General features: G+C 28.5%; 8 protein-coding genes across 19 annotated transcripts; 4 read left to right on the forward strand and 4 right to left on the reverse strand.

Moving 5' to 3' along the window:
* The first annotated feature begins 10 nt into the window (after positions 1-10).
* LOC127288919 (ubiquinone biosynthesis protein COQ9, mitochondrial-like) lies at positions 11-4490 on the forward strand. Of its 3 annotated transcripts, XM_051316645.1 has the most exons (6): positions 11-214; positions 257-332; positions 2890-3075; positions 3254-3597; positions 3780-4007; positions 4198-4490. In XM_051316645.1, exons 2-6 carry the CDS (start codon positions 284-286, stop codon positions 4243-4245), a joined length of 855 nt encoding a protein of 284 aa, XP_051172602.1. In that variant the 5' UTR covers positions 11-214; positions 257-283; the 3' UTR covers positions 4246-4490. The 3 variants fall into 3 exon arrangements, with proteins under 3 accessions (XP_051172602.1, XP_051172586.1, XP_051172593.1); XM_051316629.1 differs by lacking the exons at positions 3254-3597; positions 3780-4007; positions 4198-4490 and adding an exon at positions 764-2519 and having other exon boundaries at positions 142-214; positions 2890-2998; XM_051316636.1 differs by lacking the exons at positions 11-214; positions 257-332; positions 3254-3597; positions 3780-4007; positions 4198-4490 and adding exons at positions 355-666; positions 764-2519 and having other exon boundaries at positions 2890-2998.
* LOC127288973 (suppressor of cytokine signaling 4) lies at positions 4455-7511 on the reverse strand. Its single transcript, XM_051316700.1, has 3 exons — positions 6998-7511; positions 6377-6900; positions 4455-6252 (listed from the first exon to the last, which is right to left on the reverse strand). Exons 1-3 carry the CDS (start codon positions 7271-7273, stop codon positions 5889-5891), a joined length of 1164 nt encoding a protein of 387 aa, XP_051172657.1. The 5' UTR covers positions 7274-7511; the 3' UTR covers positions 4455-5888.
* Positions 7512-7615: 104 nt separating this feature from the next.
* Positions 7616-10178, forward strand: LOC127288910 (probable ATP-dependent RNA helicase DDX55 homolog). The gene is made up of 7 exons (XM_051316617.1): positions 7616-7865; positions 7957-8064; positions 8154-8426; positions 8511-8869; positions 8942-9139; positions 9238-9934; positions 10025-10178. Exons 1-7 carry the CDS (start codon positions 7767-7769, stop codon positions 10067-10069), a joined length of 1779 nt encoding a protein of 592 aa, XP_051172574.1. The 5' UTR covers positions 7616-7766; the 3' UTR covers positions 10070-10178.
* A 129-nt stretch (positions 10179-10307) lies between these two features.
* On the forward strand, positions 10308-13829 carry LOC127288875 (uncharacterized). Its single transcript, XM_051316582.1, has 6 exons — positions 10308-10746; positions 10846-11050; positions 11185-11471; positions 11665-12574; positions 12712-13256; positions 13322-13829. The coding sequence occupies exons 1-6, from the start codon at positions 10687-10689 to the stop codon at positions 13685-13687; spliced, it is 2373 nt and encodes a 790-aa protein (XP_051172539.1). The 5' UTR covers positions 10308-10686; the 3' UTR covers positions 13688-13829.
* Positions 13830-14140: 311 nt separating this feature from the next.
* Positions 14141-18161, reverse strand: LOC127288936 (protein starmaker-like). Of its 4 annotated transcripts, none has more exons than XM_051316670.1 (5): positions 18017-18161; positions 16036-16568; positions 15227-15961; positions 14900-15152; positions 14141-14824 (listed from the first exon to the last, which is right to left on the reverse strand). In XM_051316670.1, the coding sequence occupies exons 2-5, from the start codon at positions 16528-16530 to the stop codon at positions 14730-14732; spliced, it is 1578 nt and encodes a 525-aa protein (XP_051172627.1). In that variant the 5' UTR covers positions 16531-16568; positions 18017-18161; the 3' UTR covers positions 14141-14729. The 4 variants fall into 4 exon arrangements, with proteins under 4 accessions (XP_051172627.1, XP_051172613.1, XP_051172634.1 ...); XM_051316656.1 differs by lacking the exon at positions 18017-18161 and adding an exon at positions 17764-17912; XM_051316677.1 differs by lacking the exon at positions 18017-18161 and adding an exon at positions 17591-17740.
* On the forward strand, positions 17933-21839 carry LOC127288982 (NAD-dependent protein deacylase Sirt4-like). 3 transcript variants are annotated; one of them, XM_051316710.1, is made up of 6 exons: positions 17933-18049; positions 18290-18393; positions 18675-18951; positions 19022-19304; positions 19383-19709; positions 21697-21839. In XM_051316710.1, exons 2-6 carry the CDS (start codon positions 18351-18353, stop codon positions 21799-21801), a joined length of 1035 nt encoding a protein of 344 aa, XP_051172667.1. In that variant the 5' UTR covers positions 17933-18049; positions 18290-18350; the 3' UTR covers positions 21802-21839. The 3 variants fall into 3 exon arrangements, with proteins under 3 accessions (XP_051172667.1, XP_051172675.1, XP_051172683.1); XM_051316718.1 differs by having other exon boundaries at positions 18723-18951; XM_051316726.1 differs by lacking the exons at positions 17933-18049; positions 21697-21839 and having other exon boundaries at positions 18246-18393; positions 19383-19936.
* Positions 20025-22910, reverse strand: LOC127289117 (phospholipase A2). 5 transcript variants are annotated; one of them, XM_051316895.1, is made up of 4 exons: positions 22753-22910; positions 21217-21471; positions 20781-21112; positions 20025-20711 (listed from the first exon to the last, which is right to left on the reverse strand). In XM_051316895.1, exons 1-4 carry the CDS (start codon positions 22792-22794, stop codon positions 20612-20614), a joined length of 729 nt encoding a protein of 242 aa, XP_051172852.1. In that variant the 5' UTR covers positions 22795-22910; the 3' UTR covers positions 20025-20611. The 5 variants fall into 5 exon arrangements, with proteins under 5 accessions (XP_051172852.1, XP_051172880.1, XP_051172861.1 ...); XM_051316923.1 differs by lacking the exon at positions 22753-22910 and adding an exon at positions 22304-22443; XM_051316904.1 differs by lacking the exon at positions 22753-22910 and adding an exon at positions 21824-21968.
* A 348-nt stretch (positions 22911-23258) lies between these two features.
* Positions 23259-26434, reverse strand: LOC127289086 (apolipoprotein D-like). The gene is made up of 5 exons (XM_051316852.1): positions 26275-26434; positions 25160-25274; positions 24953-25079; positions 24384-24479; positions 23259-24205 (listed from the first exon to the last, which is right to left on the reverse strand). Exons 1-5 carry the CDS (start codon positions 26283-26285, stop codon positions 23721-23723), a joined length of 834 nt encoding a protein of 277 aa, XP_051172809.1. The 5' UTR covers positions 26286-26434; the 3' UTR covers positions 23259-23720.
* Positions 26435-26665: the final 231 nt, after the last annotated feature.

Below are 26665 nucleotides of genomic sequence, written 5' to 3' on the forward strand. Positions count from 1 at the left end.
ATATAACCTTAACTTAAAAATTAATGGTCAAGCGCATACAAGCAATCTTATTATATTATTATATTTATATCTTATTATTTATTTTAAAAGAAATTGAAATTTGCAAAACATATATATGTATATAAAACTAAACATTCTCTAAATTCCTAGAGAATATTCGTAATATTCTTAATTCTCCGCAAGGTTCTCTGATGTTTCAAATTCTACAATTCACATTGGGCAAATTAATCTGAATGGCAAATCCTGTTATCAAAAACAATTGATAGCAACAAATTATGCCGATATGGCCATATACAATATTTTCTTCGTTCGCAAGTGTTTGTTAGTAAATGGTAAGCAAATTTTGATATATTTATGATGATAATAATTCTCCGATTTCATATAAAGTGTTTACGTCAATCCAAAGCGGTGAATCGCCATTACCCTCTTCTCTCATTATAAAATTAATATATTTATTGAAAATTATTATCTAATTACTATATTTCAATAAAAGAAATAGTACTTGTTTATATCAGTAACGTTTATAATTTGAAATTTTTCAAAATTAAGCAAATTATCATTATGAAACGTCTATAACATCCATAGTTTTACAAGTTATATGTACAGCATTTCCTAGTGCCAAGAAGTCACATTTTTACAGATTATATATGTATATATTGAAAAACGGTAAATATATTAAGTTTCTCTTGCTTTTAAGAATATACTTGTAGAGTTTTGTACAATTAAAATTCAGTCGATTAAAAATAAAAATATAACATTTCAGCCACATAACCTCAAAATGAGTAATAATTGTTCGGAAATACCGGCTTCTCTCAGTCATCAAATTAAAACATTACTTCAAGGAGAAGATCCGATAAAAGCTGTGGAACTAATTAATGACGACACACATCTTGAGACACTTAAAGAATCATCTTGGAACATCGTTGAAATTGTAACTCCTCACTTGACAATTGAAAATGCAAAAGGAAATATCCCATTGTTTAAGGCTTGCGAAGCTATTCTTAATATAGTTACCGAAAAATGTAAGCCATCCGAAACAGTTTTGGAATTACTCGAGGAAATTGATAATCAGGAGAACGATGTGAAATTTTTCACTTTATTAAAACCATTGAAACGAAGTTTACAGAAACTGGATGACAAGAGTAAATCTTTTGATTGGTGCGCGAATACGATAAAATATTACGTTGATGGTCTTCCATTGCCTGATAAAGAAATTATTTTAGAGGAAATCGATTCAGAGGAATGTAGAATCATTGATGTTTACAAGGAAATACTGTTGTTTTTGAAACCTTTCATTGAAGAATCATCTCTTGACAATGGGAAAAATAGTAAAATTCGAAATCATTTGCTGAGTTTACTTCTCTCATTGATGGGAAAACCGTTTTGTCATTTACCAGTATGTTCACGATCTGTGAGAGATATTTCCGAATCGATAGTGATTAATATTTGTAAATTAACTGGTGATTGCTTTCAATTTCTTCCGATTGTTGCTGAACGAGATAGCAAGTCACTTAACAAGACGTCAAAAAATAATCTCTTTGAGTCAACGTGGCAAGTTTCAAATTTATCTTACGCTAATTTCTATTATCTATTAATGACTAAGGAATCTTTACAAGACAAAATTCCTCAGGTTTATGATTCGGAATTTATTTTACAAAATTGTTTTTATCTTTCCTATATCTTTCTCGAGAAGAATATTCCAATTTTTCTTTACAAAGGATTAGGTCTCATTGAATCGGTGATATGTCGAGTGGAAAAATATTCTTTAAGTCAACAAACATTAGAATTGTCAGTGCATTCGAAATTGTTCTCGTGCTTAACGCAAGTGATGATTTACTGTGAATCAGATGTGGAACGAAAAAGAGCTTTGGAAATCTTTAAAAATTACGTCGATTTATTTACAATTCAAGTGAAATATCAAGTTCTTTTACACCTCTATAAAATTACCAAACATTCGGGTCTTTTGAGTTTAATTAGTGTCATTGTCAAAGATTCTATAATCAAGTGCCTTGAGGTGGACCCACCTTTGCCTTATTTTCTTGGATCAAATTTGCATACATTACTCTCGATTATTTGCAAATTACAACACGGAAGTGCGACCGATTTGATAGAAATTGCTGAAGAGACAATAGCTGCTTTAAATTTAATTCGTTTTCTGTCAATTCGTGATAACAATAATATTACAGGCTTTTGGGATTATACGGAAAATTTGGAGAAACATTATTTGAAAGAATTGCGAAATGGTGTGGATTTAAGTCGTGCTCACTGGAAATTGAAATTAAAAGACCTAAAAGAGGAGGAAAAATTATCAAAGAAGCCGAAGAAATGGGAAGTTGATAATGTGACCGTGTCAGTTGGTGGTGAAAATTTGTCAATGTTACCTGTCAGTGAAAAAATTGAATTTTCCCATCACGCTTTAAATGCCTTGGATATGATTGAAATTGTATTAATTCGAGTTAATGAATTTCTGGAGAATCATCGTCTTAAATTAGCTCCTAAAAATTAAATATTTCATAAAGGTCAATAAAATTTATTCGTGAAATACGTTAAGTTTCTTAAAATAATTTACAATTCAAGTTAAGAATTTTGTAAATTTTTGAAATAAATAATTTTAGTGTAAAGAACGTTAAATATTTAATCCCTTTTTGTTTTAAAAAAAATTATGCATAGTAATAAAAAATTTAATGAATAGATATTAAATATATTTATTCATGATTTTCATCATTTTGTGTGAAATTTTCATGTTTACGACTATATTACAATAATATATGTATTATTTTATAAAACACATTACATGAAATCTTCAAGTTTATTAATCAATAAAAAATATTAATTAATAACATTATGAAATTTAAAAATTTGTAATCAATTCTCTTTATTGACTTGTAGGTTTCAGAAATCTTTCGACTTGGAGAACTTTACTTTCTGAGCAAACACAAAATGCTTCTATCAAAGGAAATGGTTCTCATACTCAAAATGAAGATGAATACGAGAAAAATATTGAATCTAAAATTCTAAATGCTTCACTAAAATTTGTACATAATTACGGATGGAGTCAGCAGGCAATTAGTGCTGGTAAGAAATTTTGAAAATCTACAAATTTTTTATTTATTTTAGTATTAATTAATACACGGAACAACTAAGATTTTTATTAATTTTTATCGGTTTTATCGAAATAGTGTCAGTTATATAATATTGAATAAATACACTTTTTTTATAAGAAAAAAACAAAAAAAAATGAATTTTATTCAAGGTGCGGAATCAATCGGTTATCCAGGTGTTATCCATGGAATGTTTCCAAACGGAGGAGCAGATTTGGTTCATCATTTTTATTCCTCTTGTAATCAGGAACTAAATAAAATTCTAAAAGCCCAGGTTTTGGCGATCGAAGCAAATCCTTCGGAACCAAAACCAACGCCAGAAGCTCAGGTTCGAGAGGCCATGGAAAATAGATTAAGAATGTTGATACCATATAAAAAAACTTGGCCTCAAGCAATGGCCTTAATGGTCTTACCTCCAAATGTACCAAAATCTTTAGCTAATATTTTAATTCTTGTTGATGACATTTGTTACTATGCTGGTGATCGTTCTGTTAATGTAAGTTAAATTATAGCTATTGTAAAAATAATTAGATTTAATTGTTCGCATTTAAATTAAATTTTTAAATGAAGCTTATTATTTAAAATTTAATTTTTCCTTAAAAAATGTTTAAATAGTTTTATATTTCCCATTATTTTATTATAATAATTTTTATTCAATTTTATTTCGAATTTTTTCAGTTTAATTGGTATACAAGAAGAGTTGTTTTAGCAGGAATTTATAAAACAACCGAGCTGTATTTGTTACAAGATAATAGTGAAGATCATAAAGAAACTTGGAACTTTTTGGAAAGAAGAATAGAAGATGCTATTCAACTTCGTCGAGTTATTTCGATTCCAAGCGATATACCTCCTCCAGATCAAGCACTCACTAAAGCCTCTGAGGCAGCAAGTGCAGCTTTCATAACGGTAAACTTTAAACTTATTAATTTTAAAAAGAAATTTAATTTATATTTTAACTTTTTTAATTTATATTTAATTTTTTGAAATTCATAAAATTTTGAATTAAAATAATTTCTAATTGAAAATAATTGAAATAATTTTTAAAACATCTGAATTGTAAATAACTATGTCAATTAATTTTTATTTTCATTTTTAGGCTCGTAATATACTTGGCATGAATTATGGAAATAGGCAACGAAGTTGAAATTTTTAATTTTTAGATATCTCCATTATTTTGTTATTATTATGAAAATAGGCAACGAAGTTGAAACTTTTAATTTTTAGATATCTCCATTATTTTGTGAAATTATGCTTGTTTTTATTGAAAATTATTTCCTTTTGTAAGAAAAATAAGTAACTGTACACTATTTTTAAAAGGTTTTCATTACCTAAACTTTGAAAAACATACATTAATCAGTCTTATAATAATATATTTATTTAATTCCATTATTTACTTGTTTATAATTGTACTTGAGAAAGTTAACAATATTAATTGATATAGTGAATTATATTCGAATTTGTGAAAACTAATTACTAATGATAAACACTTAAATTACTGGAAACATTTGTTTTTTACTTTGGAAATTCATATTAATTTTCTGGTTGACATTTTGGTGAAATATTTTTGTTACATTTTAAATTCTAATGTCTATCGTTATTACATATTATTATTATTATTATTATTATTATTATATATTTTTCTATTAAAAACTTTTATTTGATCAACGAACGTATTTATAAATATTAAAAAACATTATTAAAAACATCCTTTTTTAAGAAATGAAGATAATTTGAACTTTTTTTAAAAAAAATACGAATTTAAGTCTTAAAAATACCCTTTTAAAGGAAAAAAATTAACAAATTTTATTTATAAACATTAGAACTTAATTTAATATTAAAACTATTAAAACTTAGATGAATTTATAATTATTAAAAATTTTTAATTTTCTAAATATTATAATAATCATAAGAAGATTTTTTGAGCCGAATTTAACAAATTTTCATTTGAAAATTGTACAAATTTTAATTTGTTTTTAAAATTTGAATTAAAAATCATTTTAATAGAAACACTCGATATAAGAATGCACGATAATGAGAAAAAAAAAATTAAAATTACAAAAGTAAAAATATTTCTAAATAAAAAATAGAAATAAATCTCACTATTTAAGAAACTTTTAAATCAACAATTGAGGGGCTGGATGCTATAAGGGGATACGCACCACATTAATTAAATAACGCGTATCGCTTTATAGCATCCAGTCCCTCAATTATAGGCCATTAGAAAATGTTTATTTAAAATTTCTAATTTATAGACTAATAAAATTTCAATTACTTTAATTAACTAATTTAAGTCTAATTAAATTCACAACTTTTCAGTTCTGATTAAAAAAAACTTATTTCAAAGTTATAATTAATTCGAAAAATGTTGAACTCTAAATATAGTTATTGCCACATTTTTAAAAATACTTAGAAATCTAAAGTTGTAAAAATTTAAGATTTCTAGACATAAAAAAAGGAGAAGCAAAAATTTTTTTATATATTAAAAAATTGGTTTTATCTGAAAAGAAGAAAAATGTCGACTTGACTATTTTGAAGCATCTCTTATAATTTTAAAGTTTTTAAACATAAATAAAAATTTGGCCTTTAATTAACTATACGTATATATAACGTGTATGTGAAAAACACATAAATTAAAATCTATTACAACTAAAAAAGCCTCAGTATTAAAAAAAGTATGTGTTGAATTCTAAAGAAAAGAAAAATAATAAAATCTATATCGATCATTCTGTAAAAGTAATATTCCACAACTCATGTTCAAAGAAAATGGTAATTTCCGTCTTTATCGCATTAATAATAAGCTTCCTCGATATATTCTCTAATAGGTTTTGGTAAAGGCAGCTTGTGAATATTATCCAGTCTTGTATTTTGTCGTATAACAAAACGACAGAGATACTGTAGACTTCTCACTTGAGTAAATCGACTCACCGGCTTTGTTAATCTCACGGGGAACGATGGTTGTGCAGGATTTCTCGAACGCGAGTAGCAAAAGATTGACGACTGACTAAATGTCATTGAACGATTGATTAAATCAACCACAGACGTATATCCTTGATTTTCCGAATGATTACACAAAGAAAACAATCCACTGCTATATTCAATTCGTGAATGGCGAATTTTTCCCGAAGACTTGAAACTTAGCGTTAATAAATATCTGTAAAGAAAATTTCATTAGAAAATAAATCATTACATTTTAATTAGAGAAAACATATTAGAAATATAAAGAATGTTCGTGTTATTTTCTCATTTTTATATTTTTCTTTTGAATAATTAGGAACCTGCGATCAGAAGAATCCCTAACGAGAAATGCACCATCTGGTTCGGATGTTAATTTCGAATCTGCTTCGTCTCTGGAAATCGGTCCCCAATACCATCCGTATTTACTGAGTTTTAATAATTCTTGTATTAATGTTGCCTTTGTTCCGCTTTTCACTTCTGAATTGTCTTTATTTAAATTATCATTTTTATTTTTTGTTTCTTGTTGTGATAAATTATTTCCCATGATTTGAGAATTTCGAAAACTAGTTTCTCCTTTTTGTGAATTTTCCGCTACAATATTGTCCTGGGATTTCTCTGATTCCGAATTAATTGAATCAATTTGTGAAGTGACCAACAAATTGAGCCTCGGAATTCGTTCAGTTTCTGAGACATTTTGCCCATTACACATTAAAGCTGCTATGTAAGAATTTACTGGATTCGAAGAATCTTTTGCTTCATGATTTTTAATTTTTTCTTGACTATTAATAGGTCTCTCTGATAAATTTTTTATCGATACTTCATTACTTAATTCTGATACTTTAATCTAAAAAAAATATGAAAATTATTAATTGTAAGATTGATATTCAAAATTATTATAAGTCCAATTTTCAATTACTATGTGAAAATAGAATTTAACTTACCCTTTGCCTTGATTTGGTTGGCATAAGCTTTTTGAATTGTAATTTTTTCTTGAGATTTTTAAGAAATTCAGAATTTCTTCCAGAAGGAGATTCAGCTTTTCTTTCGTTTCTAATTTTTTCTGTGGACTCACAATTTTCTTCAATCTTTGACGAGCTTTCTTTCCGATTTTTTAGATAGAAATTAAAATACTTTCCAGTTATTTTAGAAATTTTTGTATTTCCTGTCACACTTGAGCCAACTGATAGTGGAGTTTCTTCTGAATTTGAATTTAACATTTTCAGAAATTGAGAACGTTTTACAATATAACAACACAATTTATAATTGTTTATATTTTATTTCTTGATATTTCATATGGTCGGAAATTCCCTGTAAAATGTATTAAACTTGCAATACTTTCTTAATAGATTCATTTAGGGGTGGCTTTTTAGAATTAATTATACAACAATTAAAACAAATAACAACAAACTTAATTTTCATAACAATGTTGGATGCAAGACAACAACAGGGTTGAATAGCAGCTAACGGAAATATAATAATAATAATATTATTATTATATCTATATTTACGTCATATGAAATTGTTCATTTGTCCAGTCTGGAGGTTTCTTCCACCAATAGATATGCGCAAATAACAACTTACCACTACGCACATTTACAAAGTCCAAACATAACCTTAAATGTCAAGAAAAAAGCACATGCTTCTTTAGCATGTTTTTAAAAATAATTTCATTGATTTCACATAACACCAGCATAAAAGATCATTTTTATAATGAAAGCTCGAAAATGGGAGGAATTAGAAGTTACTTTAAGCGATTCTGTTTTAAAAACTCTTGAAAATTTGAAATTTCACACGATGACACCAATACAGGTAGGAAATATGGTATTAACAAAGTAATAAGATTAAATTTTAATTAAAGAATCTTACTTTAATAATTATGTTAAATATTGTGTCTATATAGGCAGCTTGTATACCTTTGCTATTAAGTGGAAAAGATGTTGCTGCAGAAGCGGTAACAGGCAGTGGTAAAACATTAGCTTTTATAGTGCCAATGTTAGAAATATTGCAGGTAATTATCTATTGTAGACTTCATTTTGAAATTATTTTTAAAATACTCTATCTTAGGTAAAGACACTTTATAATGATTTATTGTAACAGAAAAGGATAGAAGTTTGGAAACCACAAGAAATCGGTTCAATAATAATTTCTCCAACAAGAGAATTAGCAACACAAATTAGCGACGTCTTATCGAATTTTCTTGAGGATCTTTCAAACTTAAAACAAATTCTTCTTGTTGGAGGTACCACTGTTCGTGAGGATGTGGAGAGACTCAAGAACGGTGCAAACATTATTGTTTGCACACCTGGAAGATTGGAGGACTTATTAACGAATTGCAAAGAAATGAATTTAATTGCTGGTGTAAAGTCTTTAGTAAGTAAATTACTAAATTATTCAATTTGTGTTTAAAGAACTAAAAAAAATTAAAAGTAAATGACATTTTGTTTTTGTAAATAGGAATTACTAGTCCTCGATGAAGCGGATCGTTTATTAGATTTAGGTTTTTCTGATAGTATCAATGCAATTTTTAGTTTCTTACCTCGACTTAGAAGAACAGGATTATTCTCAGCTACTCAAACAAAAGAATTACAACAATTAATAAGAGCAGGTTTGAGAAATCCAACATTGGTTGCTGTCAAAGAAAAATCAAGTGTCTCTACTCCTGTTAATTTGAGTAATAATTATTCAATAGTGAATTCTGAAAATAAATTCGCAACAATGGTGAAATTTATTAAAAAGCATGGCTTTAATATGAAGTACATGGTTTTCTTTTCAACATGTGCGTGTGTTGATTACTTCAGTCATGTTTTAACAGTGTAAGTTATTTTCAAATCCAAATACTATTTTATCTCGAAATCGTGAATTTATCTGAATAATTTTATTTACAGACTCTTACCATCTTTTAAAGTATTAGCACTTCACGGTAAAATGAAAAATAAAAGACATAAAATATTTGAAGAATTTCGAAACATCGAAAATGGTCTATTGGCATGTACAGATGTAATGGCTCGAGGAATTGATATACCAGAAGTCGATTGGGTTTTGCAATTTGATCCACCTTCGACTGCAAGTAGTTTTGTTCATAGGTAAGATACTGAATTCCAATTTTTAATCCGCTAATCTAATTTTAATAATTTAATCAAAGTTTAAGTATTATTATTATTATTATTATTTATTTTTTTAGATGTGGAAGAACTGCGAGAATAGGTAACGAAGGTAACGCTCTTCTTTTTCTTTTAGAATCTGAAGATGCTTACATAGACTTTATTAAAAGAAATCAGAAAGTAGAGTTAAAAGAAATTAAGACAGAATCATTTGATAATTTCGCGACAAATTGTTTAAAGACAATGAGAAATTTACAGCGAAACGATAGACTTTTGTTTGACAAGGCAAATCGTGCTTTCGTTTCATATACGCAATATTATCAAAAACACGAATGTCGTTTAATTTTAAGACTAAAGGATCTAGATTTAGGCAAAGTAGCGTTGAGTTTTGGTTTATTAAAAATGCCACGTATGCCGGAATTAAAAGGTTTGGATTTATCATCATTTCATGAAGAGAAATTTGACATTAACACTATTAAATACAAAGATAAACAAAGAGAAGCAAGTAGACTCGAGAAATTGAAAGAATTTAAAGAAACGGGCATTTGGCCAGGTAAAAAAATTCGGAAAATGAAAAAAACTGAACCATGGTCAGAGGCAAAGAAAAATAAATTAAATCATCAAGAAAGAAGAAAAAATAAACGTGAGAAAAGAAAGAAAAAAATTGAAATGAATTCAGATCCTATTAAAAAGAAACGCAAAAAGGGTATAAGTGAGGAAGACTTGGCAGAATTGACAAAGGATATGGCTCTTATTAAGAAATTAAAGAAAAAAAAGGTAATTCACTTCTTCTTTTTAATGTATAAATTTTCTATTTATTTATTGAAGCTTGTTACTATTTGCTAATTAATTTTTATTCTGTTTCAGATTAGTGAACAGGAATTTGATTTTGCATTTGGAATTGAATCTTAAACAATAAATAAGAATATTAAAAATTGTCAATAATACTTTTTATTATTAACAATTATTTTATCGATAGAGATAAAAATATATGAATATATGTTTTTTTCAAAAATTTTAATTCAATTATACTAATTAATTATTTTATTTTTATTTATTATAAAACATTTAATCACTTTTATAGTTTCAACAATATCCATCAGATTCATGTCCCCACTCTTTAGCATATAGTTCTCCTTCCTTATACCTCTTCTCCTAATCTTTTCTGTGAATGTGTGCGAAAATGGCTCTTTATATAGTTTAGTTCATTGTGTTTGCCTTCTCAATAAACACGCACACAAAGAGAATTCGAAATATTCTTTTGGGGGGACAAGTTACACGTGTACATTGGAAGTAAAAGTGTAGGTAAACATGGCTGGACTCTGATGAGTCACACTGGGGCAGCTTAAAGAACTGTCATTTAGTTCTGTTATGCTCGCTTATCTAGTCTTACAAGTTTTGCAGCTCGTTGAAAACGTTGAGAAAATAAATTTATCTACAAAGGAAAAAATTGTCAAAATTGTATTGTCAAAAGATTTTTTGAATGATTTAAAGAATTTCTCTGAAAAAAAAATTAAAATAGTAAAACAATGGAACAAGAAGATAACCATCCCAAGTGGTTGCAAGAGTTAGAAAATCGAAAAAGAAAGGTATGACATCATTATTTATTAGAATTTCAGATTTTTCCTATTTTAAACTAATGGATTAAATTTGTAATACTCGAAAACTGATTAAATGTTTTTTGTCAGCCGCGCTTGGCCCACGAGGCAGGTGCAGGTTCACCTTGTTTAATTTGCACATCAGCATGTCCTGGGCTGGATCTTCATTTTTGGCGGAAAATTTGCAAAAATTGCAAATGCGATCGTGACGATCACGATATTGTGAATGACAATGAATTTCCTCAATTCGATCTTCTCTTCGGTCCATCAACAAAGTCGAAGAATCGTTCATTTTGTACGTCATTCTCATATATTTTTTATTAATTTAATTGTTTAAATTAAAAATTGATTCTCAAATTGTGAGATTCTCCGAAAGTTTCTTTGAAATTGAACATATTTAATGAAAGTTTCTATACAATCGTGTTTCAGTTCTTCGCGTTAAAAAACATAATCAAGACGAAACTCCCTTCGAATGGATTCCACCAAATACTTCAAAAGAACTTGCCGCTGATTACATGAAGGCTCTTCCTGATGACAAAGTGCCAATCAAAGGATCTGCCGGTGCTGCTTTTAGAAGACAACAACTTCAAAAACAATTGCCATTACACGATATTGATCATCAGGCTTGCGATCAATTGAGTGAACAAGAAACGACACAATTCCAGGAGTATTTACAGAATTTGAAGAATTACGTTGGTCAAGGAAAAGTTATAAAGGTTTGTTATTTCACAAGAATTGCAATTTAATTATTTTTAGGGGAAAAAATTATTTGATAATATTTTAATTTTTAAACAATTAATTTAAAAAATTTGGAATATTTCTATTGATAACTTTATAAATTTAAAAAATCATACTTTATGTCAAGTATAATAATATTAGAAATAAATTAATTACAAATAAATTTTACAGTCCTTGGGTGCACGACCATTTAATAAATCACTAATGACTCCAGCAAATGCCACAGATGTTGAACAATTCAGTCCTCAACATAAAACGGGAATTTCTTACGGACCAGTTGTAAATCTCCGAACTCCAAGCAGTTTTATTAGTAAAAATCAAATTCAATCTCCGTTTTCTTCCACCACAGAACCTCCACCACTTCCAATATCTCAACCATCAAATTTTCCAATTAATTCTTTATCATTAAATTTACAATCCATAGGAAGTTCAAATGAACAAGTTCCATTATCACAAACATCAAATATTTTCAATAATTCTATACCTTCAAATCTCGAATGTGTTAGAACACAAGTTTTAGAAAGTTCATTTGAAAATTCACCCCAAGGACGTTATCATCATGCATTAATTAATATTGCCAGTGATTCAACATTCACGAAATCAGAACAAATCGATAATTTCAATAATCCACAGAAATCTCAAATATTTTCTCCGCTTTCGAAAAGAAGAGATTCCGGAACAAATACGAGAGCTCACCTTGAAGCAACTGGTAAAATCGATTCTTACGTGATAAAATCCGATGAACTTTGTCAAGATCTTGCTGAAAGAATGTTGTCTGAAGCACTTTTACCGCCAAGTGCCATACACGCTAATGATATAATTGGAAGTACTCTTGATGAAAAAGGACTGATGTATATAAGAGAAAAATTGAACTCGATGAATAGTAATAAAGAAGATATTGAACAGCAAGGTCCATTTAAAGCCCGAGAACTTGATGTATGTCAGAAAATGGAAAATCCTGATAAAGAAATCAAAAAATTGAATAACTCGAGACATGAATTTTCCACGTGTAAAAGCGACTTTTTGGCACAAACTCGGAATCCACAAATCTCTGGATTTCCAAGTCAGGGAAAACTTTCAGGTAAATTTATTATTAAACCACGCTAATAAAATTAATTACATTTTAAAGATTAATGATTTTTTAGCTAAAGAAGATTAGTTAAAAAATTTAAAATATTTCAAGATCATGTTTCTTTTTAAAATTAATGTTTTTTTCAGGTTCTGTTTCTGATGAATTAAAAGAATCCTTAACGAATTCTCGAAAGTCCTTTAGTAACAATCAAGATTTGCCGTCCGCATTATCTACAAATCACATTTCTCGAAATGTAAATTCATCATTAGCAAATTCTTTCCCTGTGGCAAACACAAAATCTTTGGAGGCAGAATTAAACAGTTACGGCTGTGTACCTTTGAGTGTAATTAATTCAGAGCAATTATATAATCCAATTTTTCCTGAAGAAGCTGTAGGCGGAACTTCACTGAACCCTTCAGCTGTTAATGAATTAGTAGAAGAATTGGAAAATTCTAGTATTATTCAGACAAAACAAAATTGTTACAAATGTCATGAAGAAGTAAATGTCGGCGATGTTGTTGTTACAGCGGAAAAAGCAGAAAATGAAGTCTGGCATCCTGGCTGTTTTATTTGTACAGTTTGCAATGAATTGCTTGCAGATTTAGTCTATTTTTTCTACAAAGGTCAACTTTATTGTGCCAGAGATCTCGCGACTCATTTAAACATTCAACGATGCTTTGCCTGTGATGAGGTAAGAGATAAAAAAATTTTTACTTTAATTCTTTTATTTATTTTCCAATTTTTTTAAAATTCTAGTTAATATTCACGTCGATGTACACGATTGCCGAAGGTCACACTTACCACGTGAAACATTTTTGTTGTTGGGATTGTGACGAGCCATTGGCAGGAAAACAGTACACATCAGAAAATGATCGTCCATTGTGTCTTCCATGCTATCAGAAAGTGTACGCGAAAATTTGCGGCGCTTGCAATTTAGCAATTGCCGCTGATCAACAGGGTGTGGCTATTAAAAATTTAGATTTTCACGTTGACGAGAAATGTTTCTGTTGTTTCATATGCAAAAAAAGTTTACTTAACGGTAAGATTGGAATAAAAGAAAATAAACCATTTTGCAGTAAAGAATGTATTACACAGTTTCAAAATCAAATCTTAGAAATGTAAACGAAAAATTTTTTTCCATTAAATACATAAAGAAATATAATTACTAATTAGTAATTTTACATAAATTGTTGGTTACAATATTACTCTAAGGAAAATTATAATTTCTTACGTTTTTTTAATAAAAATTAAAAATAAATTCGTATTTTCATTAACTTTGAAATATAACAATTGAACACAGAAATTAATTCGACGGGCTAAGACGATTTGTTGAAATTTTACAATTGAAAGGAAAATGTATTTTGTTTTAGACTTTATAACTGAAAGATCTTTATACAATGGATCTTGAGATTATTTTGCAGAAATTCAGTTAAAGAGTTAAAAATAAAAGTGCAAAAGGTCAGAAATTAATCTTATCATTGGAGAATAGTATGTGTATATTTTTATATTAAAAAAAAGATAAGGCAATTTATGACTGCCTCGTGTTAGTCGAATGTTAATGATAAAACTAACGACTCTCATTATATTTATTTATTTTGTAATAAATGACCATATGGACATAAACTTATAAATGTACTCCTGAATTTGCAACAATTATAAGGGGGAATTATACAGTTGTACATCTGCCGTTTAGAGACTTATACGTGACTGGTTACTTGACTAAATTAAAAAAAAATGTTTATATAATTATACGACACTTTGTAAGTGGACAGAGAAAGAATTAACACCTCGAGAAAATAGGAGACCCTCCCCTTAAACTACGCATGTTTGCACTTATATACACTAAATTGTATTTTTTTCTTTGCACGTACATACCTTGTGTGCTTGGTTCCACGTACGAATTCAATCAAGCCATTAAATATTTTTCCTTTTCTTTACCAAATACACTTAATTTGTTAATGAAATTAAATTTTTTTATATGCACTGTTTTTTAGGCAAGTTAGTTAACTTTTAATACACTTCTCTTTTCTATTTTTTTGATAAAAATTTATATCCGCTGATTGAAGTATATGCCAAAAATACAGAACAAGCTCGACCCGTGAAATCAAGAAATTAATGACTTACTTATCAGTCGATTCAGGGTCTCCATGAATCATTTTTACTTTCATTCGGAGTCACTTTCAGTTTTTTTACGAGACTCGCGATTTCGTGATGCTGCACCAGGAGAGTTCTGGCTTTTTCTTGCACGGGTCACACGGCCTAAATGAATTATTTTATTATTGTACTTTTTTAAAATTTATTAATTTGTTTTTCTGTTTATAGAGAGATAAATACCTTCTCCAGATGCAGGTTTACTTGGAGTTGATTCTGGAGCATCACCTATCCTCTCATTTTGCTCCTTAGCCTTCTTACACTTTTCAGCAGTTGGTCTACCGACGACGCCATTTTTCTCTAAAAGATCCTTCAAACACTTGATACGATCGCTATTAGTTTTGCATCCTTCCCAAACATTTGGATATTTTACTTTTATTCCAGTCATGTCCACATATTTTTTTAAAGATTGTATCCTCTTATCGTTCTCCGGGTCCTGAAGTATTTACAAAATTAAAACATCTTTTCCAACAATATTATTTAATTAATTCAAAAAAAAGTAAAACTTACATTGTTTCTCTTTCTTCTCTTCTTTTCTTTTCCGCTATCCTCTTCACTGCTACTTTCGTTTTCGCTTTCCGATGTATCACCCTTGGATTCATCAAATTTTTCACTTCGCTTGGAAACAGTTCGCCTTGATCTGCTTGATAAAGCGACGTCTTCATCTTCATCGGATTTATCTTTGACGATATTTCTTGTTGGTGGCCGTCCACGTCCACGTCCACGACCCCGTTTACCAGGTGTCTTGGCCGGTGTTTTCTTTGCCGGAGTACGTCTCTTTTTAGTATGTGGACTATAATCCTCGTCATCATTGGAATCATTATCAGAACTTTCATCTGAGCCAGAACCCTTTACTTTAGTGAATGATTTTCTTCTTCCCTTTCGTTTATTTTTCTTTTCATCGTCATCGTCATCATCATCATCGTCATCATCGTCATCATCATCCTCATCCTCATCTTTAGCATCCAGAGAGTCTCCTTTCTCAGCATCACTTGCACTTGCTTCTAATTCTGATTCAGTTGGCTTGGCCTTGACAATTGCCGTTTTTGGTCTTGGTTTCGGCTCTTCATCTTTATCACTTTCTCCACTTGATTCTTTGTCGCTAGCATTTTCAACTGTAAGTTCAAGACCATCAACTACCTCCGTATTTTTACGTTTATTCTTATCTTCAGATTTTCCTGCTTCCTCCAATTTACCTTTATCATTGCTCTCAACGACGACTTTATCTGACTTTACAGCGGAATCCTATTAAAAAAGTAGATTAATTACAATTTTTGATAAATTTCCCTCAAGTAATTAAATATTAAAATTAAATTCACCTTATCGACAACTTCATCCTGTTCCATGGGTTTATCTTTATCCCCACATGCTGAATCAGGAACGTCTTGATTTGTTTCCATTTCGTCAGGCTTCTCATCCTGAGACTCTTCTTCTTCTTCTTCTTCGTCTTCTTCTTGTGTTTCCATATCAGCGCTAGATGCATTGTCCACATTATCACGTTTTTCAGTATCATCCGTTGGTGATGATTTCAATTTTGCCTCTCCATTTCCTTGACTATTTTTGTCTTCATCAACAATCATAGTATTACCATTTGACTCGGGAATCATTGTATTATCTTCTTTGGGTGTTGTTGATTGTTCTTCCATTTCATTACGAGATTTTTTGTTCGGCAATTCAATTTTCTCGTCCTCAATGCAACCTTCACGCGGTCTTTTCGTTGACAATTCGGCAGATTTATCAATTGAATCCTTTTGACGTGTTGCGTTGGTCGAGGTCACATCCTGTCCAGTTTCACTGTGATCTGACTCCACCATGATTTAAAAAGCCACAGATTATGAAGATTAAATGGTGGCTGAAACAAAAAATTCAAATTCATTTTAATAAAAATGCTCTTAAAATAATTAATTTTGAAATAAGAAAAGAGTAACTTATTTTTTTTATTTTTTAATGTTACATAATTGAACTTGAATTATTATTTACAAAAAATATTTTGTTTGTTTTTATTAATTAAGGAAATGTCTAAAAATTAAAAAAAATTAGGTACATCGAGTAAACAATTTTTCTCAAATGGTACTGGATTTCAAATATTACCTCCATTTCACATATCGAAAATCGAAGGGGATAATAAATTAACTTCACGATATAAATGTATCAGAATGACAAAATTTTATATATTATTAAGAACAATAAAAAGGTCATAAAATAGACAAAAAATAAATTTCTAAACAAATCAGTACAAATGCAGCATTTTAGTGACAATTAATCAATTATTTCTCTTATAACCTGCTTCTAAAACTTGAAATTTACCTGTAATAATAATTAAATTTTTTTAAATTAATTTCACTAGACACTTATCGAGTAGAAACTACGTGCATAAATATGAATGCTGTAAATTAAGAAAAATTTCATTAAATATTTATCTTTAGTTAATAAGTTTAAATGAAAAAGGAAATATTTCTTCAGGCATTAAGAATTGCTTATATTCCTTAAAGAATTTGTTCTGTCGCTTAAGTGCAGATGACGCCAAAAGCAGGCAAGTTGCGCGTGACCCCGAGATTGATATCGTAAATATGTAAAATATTGGTAAACTGATTAGGATTTAATAAGTACAATTAAATAATTGATATAATCAAAAAAAGAATCACAAATCGATGAAATAAATGACAATTACTCATACCTAATAAAGTGTTATTTCGTTCAAACACTATCTCGCGGCAAAATTGCAATCGCATCATAACCCTCGCATTATTGTATGGTAGCAATCCAACATGCACATACATACATGTATAGCGCGACTTGATATTGATAAGCAAAGCTCTAATCGCGATATGTCTTCCATTATAAGAGAAATTGATGAAATAAAGTAGTATTTACATTTAGATTGTAAAATGCTTAGCATAATTGAGAGAACGTGAAGCACAGGGTCAAACTTGGCGTAGCTTGTGATTAATTAGTCAATATCGAAAACTGTGTATTTAGTGAGAATATAATGCCAAAGATAACTTGGGCTGTGGCGTGGCCAATCAAGTGTTTCGATATTTTCCTACCTGCTAATTTTCTTGGCGATGTACTTGAATCACAATATAATAATCCTTGTTCGTAAATATTTACGTAATTATCACGATTTTATTGGTTCTCGACGTTTGCGCGGGCTGAATCTCCGGTAACGATGCGGCGGCCGTTGGCCGGTCTTTTCGGAAATTTTCGTATGTTTTCGGCATGCGTTGTTGGCCAAGCTGAAAACGCGTCGTCGTCAACAATCTGTGTGAAAAAAAAAAATCAAAGATGAGTGTTACTTACGACAAGTATGCAGTATTCTTCAATAGAAAGAAGGTAATGAATTTTATTTTTTTATCAAAATTGTATTCACTAGTTATTAAATGATGATAAGTAATTTGTCTGATAAGTTTCACTGAAGACGTCAAAAGAAAAAAGAAAAGGTTAGATTGGCTGCACTGACGCGACATTTACTTCATAGCATGCTTCAGAGTGGTTGATATTTAGTATTAGTGCATCCATCAAACCATATCAAACGTTCTACTGTAGTAGTGAATGTTTAATTGTGTTAAGTAGTACGTGACTGTCGTTTTTGATGTTGACTGCATAAAATTCAAGGCAAGGAAGCTATGCGGTAATGATTCGCGTTACAAAAGCTTTAATTTTGAACTCGAATTCATGTAAGTATTTACTTCTTAAGTGTATTTTACTATAAATTTGATATTTTGCAATACCCACAGTCATATATTTTTATTTTATTTCATCTTACTATTTTTATATTTTTCAAATTTATTGTTTCACATAATTACTTTTTTACAATCTATAATTACTTATATTATTATTTATACTTCCTGATTTGCAAATATACTTTTATTATTTATTAGACTATAAATAAATATAGTGATGTAAGTTTTTAAGAAATATATGAGTTAATTTTTTTAATTTTTTTGACATTTGTTAGCGGCCTTGCATTTTTCAAATCTGGCATTTGTTCCAAAATGTAATCCAGTGTCTGAAGAAGAAATAAAACAATTAAAAAAGTATCTAGACTCTTGTGGTCGATTATGTGTTTTAACGGGAGCAGGAATATCAACGGAATCTGGAATTCCTGATTATAGATCTGAAGATGTTGGGCTTTTCGCTACCAGCAACAAAAAGCCAGTTTCTTATCAAGAATTTTGTAGGAGTGACAAAGTCAGGAGACGATACTGGTCAAGAAATTATGTTGGTTGGCCCAGGTGAATTCGATATAATTATATGTATATATTAACAAATAAATATTCAAAATCATTCATATTTTTTCTTTAGGTTTTCCAAATTCGCTCCAAATGTTTCACACAAACTTCTGAAACATCTAGAGGACATTGGTCAAATTAGTTGTGTCATTACTCAAAATGTTGACAATTTGCATAAAAAAGCTGGAAGTCAAAATGTCATAGAACTACATGGTACCGCTTTCAGAGTTATGTGTCTAAATTGTGATCACACGATTAGTAGATATTCTTTTCAAGAGTTTCTTGACAAACTAAATCCCAACTTTATTTCAACAGATACGAAAATCCGTCCTGATGGAGATGTAGAATTATCTCAGGTGTTTATCATAATGTTTTAAGGAAAAAATTTGATTTTTTTACATTATTTTTTATTTTAAATTTATTTTTGAATACAGGAACAAGTAGATGAATTCAATATACCTCCATGTTCCAATTGTCAAGGAATATTAAAACCTGATATTGTTTTTTTTGGAGACAATGTAACAAGAGAAGTGGTACAACAAGTAAAAAATGAAGTGAAAGTTGCTGATTCTCTGCTAGTTCTTGGAACATCTCTCAACACTTTTTCGGGATACAGAATAATTCTGCAAGCTGTGGATGCTAAAAAGCCAATTGCAATAGTCAGCATTGGCGAAACAAGAGGCGACAATCACGCAAATATTAAAATTCAAGGAAGATGTGGAGAAGTTCTTTCTAAAATTTATGGAAATCGACAGAAGAACGTAAGTTGACAACATGAGTATTGAATAATTTTTTTTTTTTTTTTATTAGTTAAAAAGAAATTGAAGCAAACTACTTGTTTTAAAGTAGTTTACTGAGTAATTATACTCAAATTCATATAATTATTAGAGTTAAATTAAAAAAATGTACAAACAAATATGATTTATATATGCAAATTTACGCATATAAAGCTGTGATGCCAAAATTAGAAATAAATTTAAAAATAAAATATTTTTGTTTTGAAATAAAAATTCCTTGCATAAAATATAACTTTGGTTGGTAAGTGTTTGTTGCAAAAATATAATCAAGTTACAAAATACTACTACCAAAGTAACATAATTTATTTAAAATTAGATTTTCTGTTGCATTACCTTAATTTTGTGCATTTTAACACTATTATTAAATTATTTTACCATAATTGAATTGTTGAGCATATTTTCCAAAGCACTTTATATAAAGCCTAGTACAACTAATTTATCCTAGTTAGTATCACATGTGCAGATATGGTCATTTAGAATAATATACGAGAAAATATTTATATATTATACATGCATTGTGAATTGTATATATTCGGTAGCATGGTAATTTCAAAATACAAAAATAAATTAATATTTAAAATGTTTGCGGAGAAATTTGTTTAACTTTTTTAATATGTAAACTTCAATCAAGCTTTAAGCGATTAAAACTTTTTTTAAAGGCCATAAGTGTTGAGTCAATATATCTATGTCTAATCGTTATTAAATTCAATTAAGAACACTTATGAATTCTATTATAGTATAAGAGATTTGAGTTATTCACATTACGACTGCAGATAGAAAAAATACGCTGACTATAATTTTTTTGAAAGTGCACTCGTACATCAGTGTGTTTCTGAACTATTTTTTTTCTGCTACTTGACTATTCTTTAATTCACATTGAGCGGCATCAGTGGCACGTATTTATCACTGGGACGAAAATTGTATTGTGCACACAAACGATCAGATTCTGATACTCGGTATCCATTTCTGAAAAACAAACATTTTATTTGAATTAAATTAAACCCAAAAAAAGGGAGAAAATAATTAAGAGTTTACTTTTGCCATTCAGAGCAAGGTCGTCGTTCCTTGAAACAAATAACTTGTATGACATTAAAGAAAAGTGCTCCTAATGTGTTGGCAACTTCGGTGTTTAATGTTTGTAAACATCTTCGAAATTTCGCATCACAATCACAATGTGATCGGGTTAAAGGAGATTTATTGCATAAACCTTCGATACAATGTCCAGGTCCGATAGTCATTGGACATTGATCATGTTCCCTGCAGCAAGCATCCTCTGCTGCATGTTGACCAAGATCATTGTAAGAAGCTGCAATATCGCCAGGACCACACCATTTAGTGCCAGGATAAATTAAACCGTGTCTTTGATTCTAAAACAAGAAGGTAGCTTATTTATGAGAAAATTAGACTACCCATTTTTCTATTAAAAAAAGTTTTTTTCTTCAATTTTTATAGTTATATGATTGTCATTTACCGTGGAACTATGTACAAAAGAATCTTTGCAGGTTTCTTCAAGATCGGAAACAAGTTTATTGGACATTTGTCGAACTTTCTTTGGATCCGTTCCTAAGACCATTTTTTGAATAACTCCTCTGTCTGTGTAAAGGGTACAAAAAGGTGCCACTGCATTTAATTCCACCATTCTTGACATTGTTTTATCTGCCACGAGGACACTTGCTCTAGTCCCACCAAATAAAATTGTCATAAAGCCAAACATTATTAGAATCATCTGCAATAATCAGAATAAAGATTATATAATCAATTAACATCCAATATGTTTATAATTAATCCAATTAACACAATATTAATTAAAGTTTCGATAATTTTTTTATTTTGAAAAAGTCATTTACAAATCTGTAGAAAATAATTTAATTTGTTATATATGTTCAAATTAATGGTATTTTTATTTATTGCAAAAATTTGATTTAATTTTTTTTATAAAACAATACTTTAGAATTGGCGAATTACTACGAAATATGACGAAAAACACTACGCCGAATCGTTTATAGGATATAGCAAAACATTATACGTCAGTCTGTTTGAAACGAGCAGCGTTTAGTAAATCAAGAGCGAATGATCACCTAGATTACCCTGCGGGTGCCCTGGTTACTGTAACGAGTTGGTTGATGGGTAGAACGATTGAATAAATCGTATGGGCACTTGGAAATTAATTGTATTTTCGTTATGTTGTCCTTCATTCTAAGCATTTGATTTTTTTGTCTTTATAAATTACCTCATACATGTACCTTTAATTAATCTTGATAAGACTAGAAAAAAGTCATTCAATTTTAAAGTTTTATTTGTTGCGAATTAAATTAAATTTCTAATTGCCGTAAAAGAATTTTTTTTCGTTTATATTTGTAACAGTGTAAAATAAATAATTTTTCTATATTAAATAATAATAATAATAATAATATATAAGGTATTGTATTTAAATTAATAAATTTTAAATTCTTCTGAAAAATAATACATAATTAATTTTAATAAATTTAAAGAAATTATTTGTTTAAATGAAATTTGTTTTTTCCAATGACGAATTTTACACAATCAAGTTTGCTTACCCTTTAGAAGAGAGATAACTTAAAAAGTATTTTTTTACTTTTTCCCCAACTATTTGTTCGATATATAAAAAATCAACGCCATTTCATAATTTGTTACATAGTCAATTGATAGAAAAACGAATGCGCGGGACAAATCAAATTGGAGCTAAATTGGCGCAGATTTATACCAATAACTGGGTGAAAAAGCTGCAGTGCGCAGCTTTTTCTACCCCTGACCGTATCAATGTGTAAATTTTAACACCCTTTCTAATCCCCCATCACTAATTTTCTAATGAAAATTGTGTTAATTAATAAATATTAAATTAAAACTTTTTAGAAGAATTAAAATTTTTTTTTTTTTTTTTTTTTTTTTTTTTTTACTAAAGTCAGTAATACAATTTGCAATTTATTTGATATTAATAAAAAATTATTTAATATTATAGTTAAGACCTTTTTATTAATTTACATACTTTTAAATGTGTAGTGGGGCCGATTATTTTCAATTCTCTCATAATTACAAATATCACAATCTACTGGACAATAGTATAAATTATTAATAATTTCCAGACCTATTAGTGTTATCACTACGACGGTCACAATCTCACTGATCGTTTAAGTGGGGTGTACATGATAATATATATATATATATATACTAATATATACATATACTATATTGAAGATTTGTTCCAATCACTGGACTAATGCGAGTACAACGAAAAAAAGAAATTAGGGATGTTTTTATCGATAATGTTTTAAAATTAAAATTTAATTAATTGAGTGTCGGTATTTAAAAGATTGTAAATTTTTGTCTGACTTTCTGAATATTCAAATGAATGAAATAGTATAGATTATTAAATAATAACTTTTGATTTAAAAAAAATATTAAATTTAATGATTATTTAAAATTTTACTTTAATAAAATTATGAGCTTATTTTATTTTACTTAGACAGAACCAATTTTTGAATAAAAACAGAATATTTTTAAAAATTTTAATTTATTAAGGAAATGTTTTTAAAAGTACACAGAATAATTTTTCAATGGATAATAATATTTTACGTTTACAGATTGTACATATAGGTATCACAATTTTAATATTTGTTAGATTGATACAAAATTTCTTTGTAGAATTACAGAAGTTATTTTTAATAATAAAAATCTATTATTAAACTTAATATTGTTTCTTAAGATACATAATCTCGAGACTTTTTTTAATTACTAAAATTTATAATTACCTATAAAAAAAAACCCTGAAAAAAATATTTTGTTTTGTCAACAAAATATTTGATTGTCTCAATCAAATTTTTATTAATTGAACAAAATCAATTTATTTTTTGTTTCAACTGAAATTTTTGTTGCCTGAAAAAACAAAAACATTGTGGTTTCACAAAAATCAACCAAATTCTTATGTTATCAATGCAAAACAATGAATTTTCAAAGTTAAGGAATCCATTCGACTTCGTTATTTTCCATTCTTACATCTTTAATTATATTTTCATCAGGTTTTGGAGCAGATAATGTAGGTGTTGGTTCTGGTTTCTCTTCAGTTCCTGCAATTTTATGATAAACTTTACTTCCAGCTTTACTGACCCATTCGACACCATCGCCAAGTTTTTGACCAGCTTTACGGACTACGTTGCCAAAATTTTCTGCCGTAAATGTATTTGGATTAATATTGATGTCCAAGGAATTATTTCCCGTGGGACATCCTGTTTGAGTGACAATACTGAGATCAAATGGATCGACATTGAAACTACTTAATTTTTGTCGTAATTTGTCAACTTGAGTTTTATCCAAATCACGATGTCTCGAAAGAATTGTAGCGCTTTTTCGATGAAAGAAACCCAATTTTTGACAGGTGAAAATTCCAGCGTAGTTTTCGTAATCAGTTTCAAAAACCACGTGAGACGCACTTCCAGCTATATCTATAATAAATAATTTTGTTAATAATAATAATTATAAGGAGAAAAAATGAAATGTTTTGAAAATTAAAAAATGATTAAAAATTTTTGTGGACTTTTCACAGAGAATTATAAAACTTGGAACAAAAGAAAAATAAATTTTTAAGTAATGAATATGTTAATGAAAAGCTAAGATACTTACTTAGTGGAAAACTAACCAACATACGACCAGGAGTGCTTGGTTCTGGGACTGATAATTCACCAGTGTAGTGATATTCATGTTTCAATGAAGTTAATCCTGCACATTCATATATACATATAATATACAATTAAGGATAATTCATTCCACTTGTCAACCATTTATCTCGTTAGTAACTTTGCCAAGCTTAAAAGGGTCTTTATTTTTCTTTTTATCCATTAACTTCTTTTTTTTATCAATTCTCCCTATTATATTCAAGTCTTTTGGGTAAATATCACTTGTCTTATTATTGGCTTAATAATTAATTTAATTAAAAATAAATTCAATTTGAAATCTAATTTAATTTGAACATTAATTTCATTTAAAATACAGTAGAATCCGTTTATAGTGACCAAACTTTGATGAAAGGTTTGGTTTCATTTAATGTTTACTTCACAGCTTATTGTCCGTTTACTATGACGTCCGCTTAGTATGACCAAATTTCTATGTCCCTTCAATGTCATTATAAACGGATCCTACTGTAAGTTTAATTTATTTTATTGTCTTTTCATGTCAAAGACATTGTTTCTCACCTAAAACTGGAACATCAGAGTCTTGAGTGATGACATATTCTCCAGGTTCATCACCCCGGGTGTAATTGTAAGAGATACACTTACTTGCAGTTGATGTTTTTTGAATCACGTACCATAGACCTAGAAACTACAAAATTACCATGCACCAATTAATTATTTATTGTCTCGATTTTTTAGATAGTAATTAAAAAAAAACATTCTTTTTACCCTGCTCATTTGAAATCCTTGAGTTGGCTCAACAGTTGGACAATTTCCTAGATTGTAGGAATGAGCATCGATTTGCACCCATAATATCAATATTGTGCAGACCACCAAAAGCATTCTATTGATAAATAATTAATATAATGTTAATAAATAGTCACTGATTAAAATTAAATAATAAAATACGTGCTTAAAGTAATAATCCATACATGTATAAGACACATTTTATCTTTTTTCTGAGAAAATATATCTTACTTTTAATTAATCTGATTATGTATCATTGAGTTTAGTTGAATCATAGTATGTATTAAAACAATAAAATTTTCTTTTGTTTAAAATCACATACATTCATATAAAATAGAAAATATTGTTATTGAGTCACCATAAACATGTTTTTCTTATTACAAGCTATCTATTAAAACAAAGAGCGATACAATTTTATTGTTAAAATAATGTTATTATTTAATTATTGTTACATGTTATTAAAACGCGTATAATAAGTTAAATTTAAAATAACTAAGTCTTTTTTTTAAAGTTGGAACTTTAGAATCATCTTTCTTTATTGTTATTGGATTATTTTTACGGAAATTTTCATTTTTAATTAAACGGTATACACACTGATCTAGATGACCCCTCTTTATAAAAAAAACGTGTTGACATCAAAATAGCCTTGATAATCATTAATAGTGATGGCATGAAGGCTACAACCTCTTATTACCATCGAGGATTTAAAAATTATTTATTTTAATTAAAGGTATTTAATAAACAATAAGAATATTAAGAACAATATTAGGTACAAAACAATTTTAAAATACGTTTGAATCGGTTTTTTTTTTATTTTAAAAATCTATTTTTCACTTCAACTCTAAAATAAGAATAAAACTAATAAATATCATAAAAAATATATTTAAAAATTGTGAGAAAAAAGTTTATTAATTTTTAAACAATTAAAGAAATAATGTTTTATTTCCTTTACAAAAAGAGCATATTAATTAAATATTTACGTATAGTTAATTAATATTCTTATTTTTAAAAATGAATTACTATCTTTGAAAATTAACTTTTTAAAGAAATTAGTTGTAGAAGCACATAAAAAACAATTAAAAAATATATATACTCACTTTGAAGCCATTGCTCCTTTCCAGAGTTCTCTGGACTTGTTACTGAACTTGTAAACAGAACTTTCAACTGAGAAGGTATATTTATACAACTCTCCCACCAAGAAGATAATCACAGTTCTCGCGCTCACTGGCACTCTCGAACACACGTGTTTTTTTTTAACTAAATGGTTTTGTTCGCACTAAACCAAGATTTTTTTTTCAAATTTTATGTAAGAAAAAATAACGGTAAAATATCAAATTCAAATATTAGAATTTTAATTTATTATTAATTTTCTTCTCAAATGAAATCTGAAATAATTTGAAAAATGATATTATAAATAACAATGTTTTAAATCTTTTTAAATATAAAATGATAATAAATATGTTAATTGTCAACTTTTCCATTTCATTA

Source organism: Leptopilina boulardi, unplaced genomic scaffold (assembly GCF_019393585.1).
Source record: "Leptopilina boulardi isolate dan_hultmark-lab unplaced genomic scaffold, ZJU_Lbou_2.1 LbouV2_123, whole genome shotgun sequence".
Lineage (NCBI taxonomy): Eukaryota > Metazoa > Arthropoda > Insecta > Hymenoptera > Figitidae > Leptopilina > Leptopilina boulardi.